The sequence below is a fragment of the Lytechinus pictus genome, chromosome 17 (assembly GCF_037042905.1).
Source record: "Lytechinus pictus isolate F3 Inbred chromosome 17, Lp3.0, whole genome shotgun sequence".
In the NCBI taxonomy this organism is placed as follows: Eukaryota; Metazoa; Echinodermata; class Echinoidea; order Temnopleuroida; family Toxopneustidae; genus Lytechinus; species Lytechinus pictus.
The window spans coordinates 14,513,926-14,526,633 of NC_087261.1; the positions used below are offsets into that span (position 1 = coordinate 14,513,926).

The following is a 12,708-nucleotide window of genomic DNA, read 5'->3' on the forward strand; positions in this document are numbered from 1 at the left end:
TGATCATTATCTTTCTCTTAAAAAATCATTGATTTTATTCTTCTGGCAATTGTGTACATGTATACATTCCTTTTCCAGCTTCAGGTGAAGGAAAAGAAATCCCAGCTGCTTTAGAGAACAACAGAGAACTAGAGAATGGAGCTCCAAAGGTAGGTGGGTGCATGTCTTTAGTCCAGTGTAACGAAGGGATGTGATTGATTGAATCGAACACACCTATGGAAAGCCAGCAACTCCAGCATTTGTCAGCTCGAGTGTTTCCTAATGATGATGTAGGCATATAGGCTACGATCAAGCATATACACTAGTGTTTTGAGAATCAAGTGCACTTTTCATTGTTTCCAGCATGTACAAAGAGACATTGCGCCAATTTTCTGTTTACATAAAATTATGACGTTGATGAATTTCCATAGATGAGGTGGATCGGATATACTCTGATCGAGATGCATGCCAAATGATTTTTAAATAAATAATGTCATGGGACCAAACTGTAGAGCTTTCTGATCAACACGCTCGCCCTCGTTATGTACAAATGATAATGGTGATGATGATAGTAATAACAAATATAACAACAATAATATAGTCCTGCAGTGGACCTTCATGTAGCCTCTTGTCGAGGCCCTGTCGGCTGCTTTCCGAGCGAACATGGCGAAGCAAGGGAGAGAGCGAAGCAGAGCGCTCGCGCCTGGCCTAATTCGCTTCGCGAATTAGGAAATCCCTCGCTTCGCTCGGGAAGCAGCCACCAGGGCCTTGACAAGAGGCTAACCTCCATGGTGTTTATAGATGGAGACTGGAGAGAGATCCACTGACAGAACTGTATATGGTTCATTTGAAATCGACATGATAGATGAAAGTTAGTTCATATCTACTGGAGATGTAATTTACATGCTTTATTCCTGATTTTTAACTTATAACAAAATCCAAAATATTTCATATATTTTGTATCAGTTTAGAATCTTTCCAAAGTTGATATGACTGGGCGTTGTGGCGTATGCCTCTAATCCAATCTAGGTGGGGAAAAATGATGCAGAAGTTCGAGGTTCAAGCCCTGGTCGCGTCTTCGGATTGGAACGTTTAAGGTCGACCCCAAATGTAAACTTATATGACTGATAAACGTCTGAAAAAAAAACTTGATTACACAAACACAATATCACCCTGAAATTGATTTTACAAATGTTTGTTCACAAAATTTTGTCTTGGAATAAAGTCACAGAACTCGGATGCGGATGAACCTTTACCCGTTTTCACGAACGACTTGAATGAAGACATGACGTCATCTAGCAATCAATCACAGACTCACAGACTCTCTTCTTGTGGGACGTCAAAGAGTAAGAAAATTAACATTATCATACTTAAAATAAACTTTAAAATCCTTTCATGTTTTACGTATATCTCATCATAAACACAATGTTAATGCAACCAATAAATGGAATAGGCTTTATGAATATTTCAACGGTAAAATGGCATCCAAAATTTCTTGGCGTTTTCTAAGCGTCATGAGCTAGGTCGAAATTTGAATCTGTGTGCTATGTATCCCATATATTACGTATCCATTATTATTACAACTATTATTGAAGTGTAATGTTTTTTTTAATTTACATAACAGAACAAATGGACAAACGGGATTCGATGCCACACAGTTTTCCACCACCCATTCCGTATCGCAGACGAAAGAGCAAATCTAACAAGTCCTCTTGGCTCAGCTCTTTCCGGCGTAACCCGGAAGCAGAAAACCGGCCCCTACCGGATGTTCCAAAGGACACCACATCTATCGGGTCACCTAGCGGTGTATACATAACACATGTAACACCTCCATCATCATCGACCAGGGAGAGGAGTGGACACCATAAGTCACGGTCGTCGTCATCGTCAAAGAAGAAAACAAGGCGAAAGAGTGCTAATGACATGACGTCAGTATCACGTGATCATTCTCCTAGTAGTTCTGGATTAAGTGCCGATCCATTTGGACCTCCGTTGCCTCCTCGAACGCCATCATTGGAGAAGCTGGACAAGGAGAGCTCAAAAAGTAATCATTCCTCTAAAAAAAATAAAATCCGCAATGTTCTATAACATAAAGTGTGGCAATTTAACAAGATAATTTCATTGGTACGCGAGCGCAGGCATAACATCTAAATGAGTTCCATGATACATAATAATAAACGATACAGGATAATAACTTTAAATAAACAAAATAAGTTTCTGCAAAATCCGTCAAATCCATGAGTTGGCTGCTGTTAAATTCATGATCAATTGTACCTTCAACATGTTCTTGCCCAGTAAGCCAATTCAGCTAAATAGTTCAATTGCCATTCAATACTTCACTTAAAAGCAGTTATTTCGTCTTGAATTTGTGTTTATTTAAAATCTGTCTAGATTTCAGAGAATCACCAAAGACAACATACAGCAGTACAGACTGAATGAACGAATGTTGAATTGCATATAATGGACTATAATTATATCCAGGAAGAAAATATATTAAGATATGATTCAAGAATCTCCTGGCTGACGAGAAATAACAGAAATAGTTTAATCAATAATAATTTTGGCATGATGTCTTTAACGAAATGTCAAAGGGTTCGTAAAAAAAAAAAGAATCGAGAATAGAAATTGACGAACCCACGAGGACGATTCTAAAGGGATATGGTCCGGGCTTAAAATATTGTATAGGGTAAAAGCATTTGTTAATGATAGGATATTATTGATGATATACAATACTCTTGTACTGCCACATATTTCATATTGCAATGTTCTTTGGGCTACATCTAAAGTGTCAACTACCAATATATTTCTCCTGCAAAAGAAAGCAGTTCGCATATGTACTGGGTCTGGTTACAGAGACCATACAAATCCCTTATTTGTAAAGCTGAAGTGCTTGAAGGTAGAAGATATTTTTTTTTTTGCAAACTGCCTTATTTATGTTTCGTTTTAATGCCAATATGCTACCTGACTCATTTTCTTCAATGTTTTAAGCCTAACAGCACTGTCCATTTATATAGCACAAGACAGTCATCGAACATACATTTGGTTAATCCCCGCACCGCATTAGCTCATAAATCAATTAAACACCGTGGTTCAGATGTTTGGAATTCTCTTCCACATAATATTCGAAATTTGAAAACCTCACATTCTTTTAAATTGGCTGTAAAGCACAATCTCCTTTCAAAATTACAGAATCTGTAAAGTGCTAGTAACGTACATGTATACATGTATTTTGTTTTCTTTCTTTCTTCTATTTGTAACTGAAGATTAAGAATTTAACTTTGTTGAATTACTATACCATATATTCATAACAATTTGAAACTTAATTGTTATATCTCGGCAGTCTATCACTTTTACATTCTTCTCTTTCTTTCCTCTCTTCCTTATTCTTACATTTTATTTTGTTTTCTTGAATGCAAAACCAGTTTAAAGGTGCTTCAACCAATCAAGCTTTAAGCTTATGTTGTAACACCTTTGTATGTTCCTTATTTACTTGTGTTTCATATATATATATTTATATATTATCTGTGTATTATTTTACATTGTACATTGTGAACATGCATGAATGAATAAATAAAAAAATAAATACAGTAAAATTCACAGAGCGAAATGCTGAAAATTTCATCAAAATCGGAAAACAAATAACGAAGTTATTGAATTTTAAAGTTTGTCAATATTTTGTGAAAACAATTATGCACATCGTCATGAATATTCATGAGGTGGGCTGATGATGTCACATCCCCACATCCCCACTTTCCCTTTTCTTATGTTATTACATGAAATCATAAATGTTTCATTTTTTCATACATGTGTAAATAATGTGTCTCCATTATGATGGAATAAGTTGCGGCAATAAATAACTAATGCACTTAATCAGTTGTCAATCCAATTGCTTTAGTTCTTGGTAGAATTTTTTTTATAGTAAACCTAATTTCATATCATAAAATACAAAATAACAAGTGGGGATATGACATCATCAGCCCGACTAATGAATATTCATAAAGACATGCACTGCAAAAACACCGGTGTTGATTTAACACCAGCCCGGAATCTATATATGTCCACACCAAAGAAGTGTTAAACTACACCAGTTTGGTTTCGGTTTAACACCAGATAGGTGTTTATACAACACCAACTAGAATTAAAACAGTAAATGGATTTGATTCCAAACTGGTGTTGTTTCAATACTTCTCTGGTATGGACATAATATATAGATTCCGGGCTGGTGTTAAATCAACACCGGAGTTTTTGCAGTGTGCCTAGAACTGTTTCACTGGAATAATGCAAAATCTTTAAAATTCAATAACTTTGTTATTTGTTATCCAATTTTGATCAAATTTTCAGCATTTTGCTTTTTGAATTTTGCTCTATTTCTTGAGGTATAAATATCCCCAGCCTGGACCATCCCTTTAAGATGTCAATTTTTATTCATGATACCTTAGGTGGAAGGCATGAGAGGAAGCACAGAGACCCTCGCTCCCCTAGGACTAATGATCGTTCTGGAGTTCATGGGGGCGATGGCGTGGATGGAACGAAGAAAGGAAAGCACCGATCAAAGGTTCATCGAAATCATTCAGCTTCTAGTAAACACAAACATGAAGAGAAGAAGCCGGAGAAAAGGAGGAAGATGTCTGCTCCTTCCATCTTAGAACAGACTGTCTCTGGACCAATTGAATTAGCTGTGAGTCATATGGAATATGATTTATTTGTCTCTTTATTTGAGTACAAAAATTAACTGAGTTATCCCGAATCTATTCGTCTATTTTGTCGGGGTTCAAAACTTAACTATATGAATTATACCGAATCTCTTTGTCTCTTAATTATCTGGGCTAAAAACTTAACTATACACAGTAAAAAAAAAATAATTATACAACGCTGTTTACTATATGAACCTTACAGTAATTGTTTAAACAGTTTAAAGAGCTGTTTAAATCTTAAGCAACAAAGTTTAATTTTCAATATATAATCTTCAATAAATTAAACATGATTGTTTAAACGGTTAAACAAATACTGTAAGGTTCATATAGTAAACAGCGTTGTATAAAATCTTAAACAGCGTTTTTACTGTGTAGAAGTTATACGGAAACTCATTGTCTCCCAATTTGTCGGGGTTCAAAACTACGAATTATAAATACCAAATAAATTCGTCGCTCAATTTGTCCGAGTAATTAACTATGAGTTATTATCCCTTTGTCTCTTTGTCTGATAATGAAACCAAGCTGTGAGTTATGTTGAATCCCATTGTCTTTGTATCCGAGTTCAAATGTTAGCTGTGGGTTATCCCGCATTTCTCTGTTTCTTTTAGTTCTAACATATCCAGGGAGTTTTGTCGAATCTCTCGAGTTCGAGACTGAGATGTGAGATATACCGAATCTCATTTCGCTTCGTCTTAAAGCAAAACTAAGCATTGAGTTATACCGAGTCTTGTTGTCTATTAATGTGTCTTAGCATGCACAAAACGTAGCGTGCGAGTTATCCCGATTTTTTTTCCTCTCATAAAAGAATACTTAGAAGTGATTATAATATTTCATTGCCTTAAAACTTTTCTCAAAACAGAGATATACCGAATATCGTTTTCTATTTTGTCTGAGTTCAAAAAATAGCTGTGAGTTTTAAGGATTCGTTTATCTGAGATCAAAACCGAGTTATACCGAATATCTTTGTCTCTTTGTCTGATTCAAAAGCTTAGCTGTGAGTTATACCGAACCTTTTTGTTTGAGTTAAAAACCGAGGAATACCGAATATCTTTGTCGGTTTGCAAAACTCATTAGCTGCGAGCTGATGCGAGATTTACCAAATCCCTTGTCTCAATACAAAGCTGTAAGCTATGTCTCAATACAAAGCTGTAAGTTATACCGAATATCTGTGTCCGTTTGTGCCGTTTGTCTGAATTCATAACTTATAGCGGCGGTCGATATCACAGCTATTTGTCACTTTGTCTGAATTAGAAGTGAGTTACACCGATTTTTTTCCTTTTCTTAGTTCAATATCTATGCAGTATACTGAATCTCTTTGTGTCTTAATAATTTCTGAAAACGCATTTTCCCCTTAAAGGAGAATGAAACCCTTGAAACCAGCTGAATCCATATCAAAGAGAAAAATCAAAGAAACATATTGTTGAAAGTTTGAGGAAGATTGAATGAATAATAAGAAAGTTATGAGCATTCGAATATTGAGATCACTAGTGCCATGTAGATCCTCCCAACGGCAATGCGACCAAGATCTGTGATATCACACACGTACAACTCCCTCATTACTTTAGTACTTATTTCACTTATATTCTCACTTTTATAGAGTCTATCACAAGGTGAGGTGTTCTCTTTATGAGATGACAAGTACAGAGGTTTCACAACATTATATCATTGATGAATCGTTTGTCATATGATTATAGAATGAGCAAAAAGAGATGTTTTGGGGTATATTTTCAGTGTCCAAATGGGAGAGTTGTACGTGTGTGACATCACAGATCTTGGTCGCATTGCCAATGGGAGGATCTCCATAGCATTAGTGATCTCGACATTCAAATGCTCATAACTCTTTTATTGCTAGTCCTATTTTACTCAAAGTTTTGTTGATCTTATTCTTTGATTTTTCTGCTTTCACAAAAGCTAACTTGCTCCAAGAGTTTCATTCTCCTTTAAAGATAAATACCAGTATTGGTAATTGACTTAAAATGAGTTTGAATAGAATCAAATAGAATGACCACCCAAGTGTTTGTATGTATAAATATGCCAAATTACTCTGGAAGAAAATGTGTAATTTAATTGCTGTGAAATCAGCAATATAAGCACGGAATTCCATCAAATGTCGGGTAATTTTCCAAGCAATATTAATTCACTATCCAACATTTTGCTTTTTGTGTAGGTGCTTGATCATTATAGGTTTTCAGCTAAGATATCATGATTTCACAAAGATCAGTTTATTTCAATGTTCCAGAACTATGATAATATGGTGACAATTAACCTTGATTTTAAAGACTTTCTGATGAAAAAGATTATTTGCTGCAACTACTCTCTTTTGCCTTAAATATCCTTGTCTTTATCATGTTTTATACATACAGAATCATAGCTTTGACGAAGCAACGGATTATCTCATTCCGAACTCCACTCGTGATGATTCAACCAAAGATGGTAACGATGAAAATTCATCTGTGACGTCACCCGTGTCATCACCCACCGAACTTACATTTCCAAGCCCCCTTAAACCATGCAGAAAAGTAAGTTGATATTGTTGGACGAACTGTGATTTTTCACATTACCCACCGTGTTCTTAAAAAAAAGGAACCGTCATTACATACAGTATTTTTTTAAAGAGTGGATACCATGCGTGACCATGTGGTCTCGAAAAGCACCCTAAACAAGTATTTTCCATATTCTGAAAATGCACACCTTAACAAGTATTGGCGTGTGAAACCCCAAAGTATTGGAAACAAAACGATACTCTTGGCAAGGATTCTCTGAATCCCTAAACAAATACAGCGATATTTTAATTGTTACAATTATGTCACGGACGTCGGTTTTACCTTTACCTACATGTACATCACTTGGTTTAGTACGGCTCGCGCAAATCGGACTCTAAACATGTAGTGTTGAATGTTGGGGCAAAAAGTACACATTTTAGTCTTTTTTTACCCTTGCAAATTTGACCCTAAACACGTAGCTTTCCTATCGAAATAGATACCCTTTTTTCATTAATTTAGTGTTTTTGACACCCTTATTACGTTACGTACGTAACGTGCCATATCTTTAAAAAAAAAAACAATTTTTACATGTTTTTTGTTCGAGCATGGTATCCACTCGTCAATGCAAGTGGCCCCCTCCCCCCCCCCCCCCGGCTGATATGCAAAAAAGTGAAAATTGATGACGTCACACGTCGGTACTCTATAAGAAACATAACAAAATTCTTACATGTCAATCATGTCAACTGAGGCAAAGACAAAATGGGAGACAACTGATGCCAATTTATAATTAATATGTTCCGGTAGTAGAACGTTTTACAATCCATAACACTTTGTGCACTGCACTATCAAAAAACACAATACATGCTGGTGTATAACCTGTAGATTGTTGGATGAAACATTGAGTGGACAGAAGGCCCATATTTGTATTGGTCGAATATTTAAGTAAAAGATCGGTTGACCAAATGACGTTGGACCATGTGGCGAATAGGTCGGATGATATGGACCAGTGGCGTATCTAGGGAGGGGCAAGGGGGGCACGTGCCCCGGGTGCCACTTTCAGGGGGGCGCAAGAAAAGGAAAGGGGGCGCAAATAAAGAAAAGGGAAAAAATGAACAGAAAAGGCAAACTTAAGATATAAAGGCGCAGAAAATGAATACCACTGAAGGTGATTAATACCCCCGTCCTATGATATTACAATGGTAATGCAGTATCCAACTCATTTAGAAAATTAATCTTGCATGTTTTTACCCAAGGATGAATATTCGTGCCAACTTTTGATTAGTGATATACATTTCAAGAATTCCAACAAACAGTTTCAAACGCATATCATAACTTTTCATCTCTAGCTGCGGGTTAGCATTTTGATACGTCACTCTTCATTCTTACAAACAGTTCTAAAGTACTTTTTTTTCTGGTTTAATTGTCAAAGGCTTTCATCACGTGCTGATTTGATAAGGGAGATACAAACCGTCTTCATTAATTTTTACAATCAACCATTAAAATGAATTCATAAGAATACTCCTCACAATTTTCCCCTTTCAGGTAGGTATATAAATCAGCTCTATGCTCTTGCCTGCATCAATTACTTTAATAGTTAAATCCGCATCGTGTGATAACTTCTCCCTAAAATGTTTTGATTTCAGGTCTAAATATCAATAATTTTCGGCTCGCGCTTCGCTCTCGCATTAACTGTTTAGACTATTCAGTCTTAATGTTGAAAAAAATAGGCTCGCGCTTCGCCCTCGTATTAGGTCGATTTATTTAATGAGATCCCTATCATAATTTATCTATGATTTCCTAAAAGGGTCTTTTTAAATGTTCCTTTTCCAGGTCCGAAGATCAATAATTTTCAGCTGGCGCTTCGCGCTCGCATTCATTGTTAAGTTAGATACGAATCATGTTTATTATTGCAAAATCCAACAAAGAATATTTCCAGTATAAAGTCTAATGAAAAATGTTCGAACTCGCATTGAGATAGAACACTTTGAAAGGGGAGCGATTTTAGCACTTGCGCCGGGCGCCGTTGGTCGTAGATACCCCACCCAAACATCCATACACCTATGATAATAAAGACATTTTCCTCAAAAACTTGTCAGGTATTTCTATTTAAAAACATATTTATAGTATTCCATATTGTAATTATTTCATAATTTCATATCGTTTCATTGCGTCTTGCTTGCATCATTTTTACAACATTCATTAATTTCAAAATGGGTCATTTAACTTTAGAAATGTCTTCAAATTTGACAATTTCTGTTACTCTCATCTTTCTCAATCTCTTTGTCTTCTTTCTCTCTCACACATTATCAGTCCAATCCATCTAAATCTACATCACACAAGCGAGTCCGTCTTCCAGAACGAACATTCAACTCGCCAGCGGACCTACCGCGTGATATGTCAGAACTGACATGCGGAGAGCTCGGGCAAGCACTAAGTCTGCTCCACATGAGGGCAGAGACGGTAGAACTATTTGCCAAGCATCTTGTAAACGGGGCTCTTCTTGAAAAGATGGACGCCGACATCTTGAAGTCTGAGTTTGAATTAACACATTTTGAATTGTTTAAAATAAGGCAGTTTATTTCTGGCTGGAGGCCATAGTAATCAAGCAATATCATCATGATAGTGAATTCGTGATCACCGCCATATTTTCAAGATCGTCATTACTATCATCATCATTATTTTCATCATCATTCATCATCATCATCATTCATCATCATCATCTCCATTGTCGTCGCAATTGCCTCTCTCATCTACATTACAATCATCACCATCATCATCAACACCATCACCATCATCTTCTTCTTCATCATCATTTTCTCCTCCTCCTCCTCCATCATCATCATTACCATCTACTATTATATATCATCATCATAATCATAATTATCATCTTCTCCATCATTATCATCACCATCATCATTACCATCACTCAACTACTCTCATTAAAATCATCAACATTATCATATCAATTCATCATTACCATCATCATCATCACCACCATCACCATCATCTTCTTCTTCATCATTATCTCCTCCATCATCATCACCATCTCTCGATTATTATCATCGTAATCATCAACATTATCATATCAGCATTTCATGATCATCATTATTATGATCACCATTCACCGTCATCAACAACATCATCTTCATCTCTATAATGTAACTATGATTTGATTTGTTGAAATGTTGAAAAATATTACAGATGTGAGTTATCGAAGCAAGTTTACATTTGCACCTCTAAACACATTTTTAGATTACATGCATACTCTTTTTTTTTATTCGTCATGCAGGTCGTGGCCAATAATTCCACAACCCAAGTGGGTTACATGAATAATTGGCTTCAACTTGATCTAGAACACAAATTAATTATACTGTATAAAATAAGCTGAGCGATGGTATGAGGATGTAAACTCATGCGGCCGCTACATCAGTGCACAAAATCAAAGCCATTAATAGAGTGTCCGTCCAACCCGGTTTCAATGGTTTACCAATTATGATTTGTTAGGCAAGCCCTATCCAAAGAAATTGCGCCATGTTGGCAACCCACTGAAACCGGGTTGACCGATCTCTCTATATTAATGGCTCTGGCACAAATTTTATTTTGTTATGCACACTTAAGCATAAGCCCCCAGTGAGAAATAACCATAACAAGTGGAACGCCTCTGGCAGTCTCGCCTGCATTACGCAATTTAATATAGCAGCAGTGCTAACTTTGAAAACTACTATAAAATAATCATTAACAAAAACATCATTCATATAATGACATAATACCACGTTCATTGACCATAAATGACATTTGAACAGAGACTTAAGACTGTCAACTACACCCATGTCCACATTTCATTCACTCTATCCATAAACTTTCAAAGTTATGATGGCACTTCAACAATTACCCCCAACATGGCCTAAGTTTATTGACCTTAACTGACCTTTGACTTGGTTTTGTGACCTGAAACTCACAGGGGATGTTCAGTGATGCTTGATTACACTTATGTCCAAGTTTTATGAACTAGATCCATAAACTTTCAGAGTTAGGATGGTAATTTAACATATACCCCCAACACGGCCAAAGTTCATTGACCTTAAATGACCATTGACCATGGTCATCAGGTCATGTGACCTGAAACTCGCACAGGATATTCAGTGGTACTTGATTAACCTAATGTTTAAGTTTCATGAACTAAATCCATAAATTTTCAGTTATGATGGTAATTCAACAAATACCCCCAACTTGGCCAAAGTTCATTGACCCTAAATGACCTTTGACCTTGGTCATGTGACCTGAAACTCAGGCAGGATGTTCACTAATACTTGATTAACCTTATGTCCAAGTTTCATGGACTAGATCCATAAATTTTCAAAGTTATGATAGTAATTCAACAAATACCCCCAACTTGACCAAAGTTCATTGACCCTAAATGACCTTTGACCTTGGTCACGTGACCTGAAACTCGAGCAGGATGTTCACTAATACTTGATTAACATTATGCCCAAGTTTCATGAACTAGGTCCATATACTTTCTAAGTTATGATGTCATTTCAAAAACTTAACCTTCGGTTAAGATTTTGAAAATAATTTTCCCAACATGGTCTAAGTTCATTGACCCTAAATGACCTTTGACCTTGGTCATGTGACCTGAAACTCAGGCAGGATGTTCAGTAATACTTGATTAACCTTATGTCCAAGTTTCATGAACTAGGTCCATATACTTTCTAAGTTATGATGTCATTTCAAAAACTTAACCTTAGGTTAAGATTTGATGTTGACGCCGCCGTCGCCGCCGCCGTCGGAAAAGCGGCGCCTATAGTCTCGCTCTGCTATGCAGGCGAGACAAAAAGCATCCAAACCATAGCAATTGATCTATTGCATTACTTTGATATTTCAAGTGGGTTTTTTTTTAATGCAGAAAAATTGTAAACAAAATCCATGATTAAGGAATACTCAAGTATTTGTAAAATTGTCAATTTTGTGATTCCATATGTCATATGTGACCACATCACCCATGATGTACTGTGATACAACTTTAAAAAAAAAAAAAATCAATTTTCTCAGAGAATTTACCTGCGCATTCAATGTACATCAAAATCAGTATTGGCATTGCTAAGCTATTGTGTGATACCCCCCCCCCCTCTTTTATTTTTTTTAATGAATTCCCTTTAGGGTATGTAGGTGGGAGTTGTCAGGGATATTTTAAAGTTTGAGAGAGTGACTCCAAGTGAGTGAGGCCTTTTTATTATTCCAATGTCTCTCTCGTAATTTGTTTTTACCTTGATTGAAAAGTATTATAACTAACAAATTAAATAATGGATATTCTGAAATTAGATTATTTTGCATGTGACTCTATGTAACATTATCATGAGGAAATATATACAAATAATTATATAACTGGGTGATTTATTTGATAATCAGTAAACATAGCATTTTCGATAATCAGTATCAGTTTTGGACACCAATACTTTGTTGGATTAAAATTTGTTGTATTTTGGTTATTTTTGACATTTTTGATATTTCAAGAGGAAAGAAATAATGAGTACTTTTATTTGCTAATCAAT

General features: G+C 35.9%; 1 protein-coding gene across 1 annotated transcript; it reads left to right on the plus strand.

The window, feature by feature from the left end:
* Positions 1-73: 73 nt before the first annotated feature.
* Positions 74-12,181, plus strand: LOC129280250 (serine/arginine repetitive matrix protein 3-like). The gene is made up of 6 exons (XM_064112058.1): positions 74-149; positions 1,205-1,325; positions 1,604-2,023; positions 4,419-4,657; positions 7,037-7,192; positions 9,467-12,181. Exons 2-6 carry the CDS (start codon positions 1,265-1,267, stop codon positions 9,752-9,754), a joined length of 1,164 nt encoding a protein of 387 aa, XP_063968128.1. The 5' UTR covers positions 74-149; positions 1,205-1,264; the 3' UTR covers positions 9,755-12,181.
* The last annotated feature ends 527 nt before the right edge of the window (positions 12,182-12,708 follow it).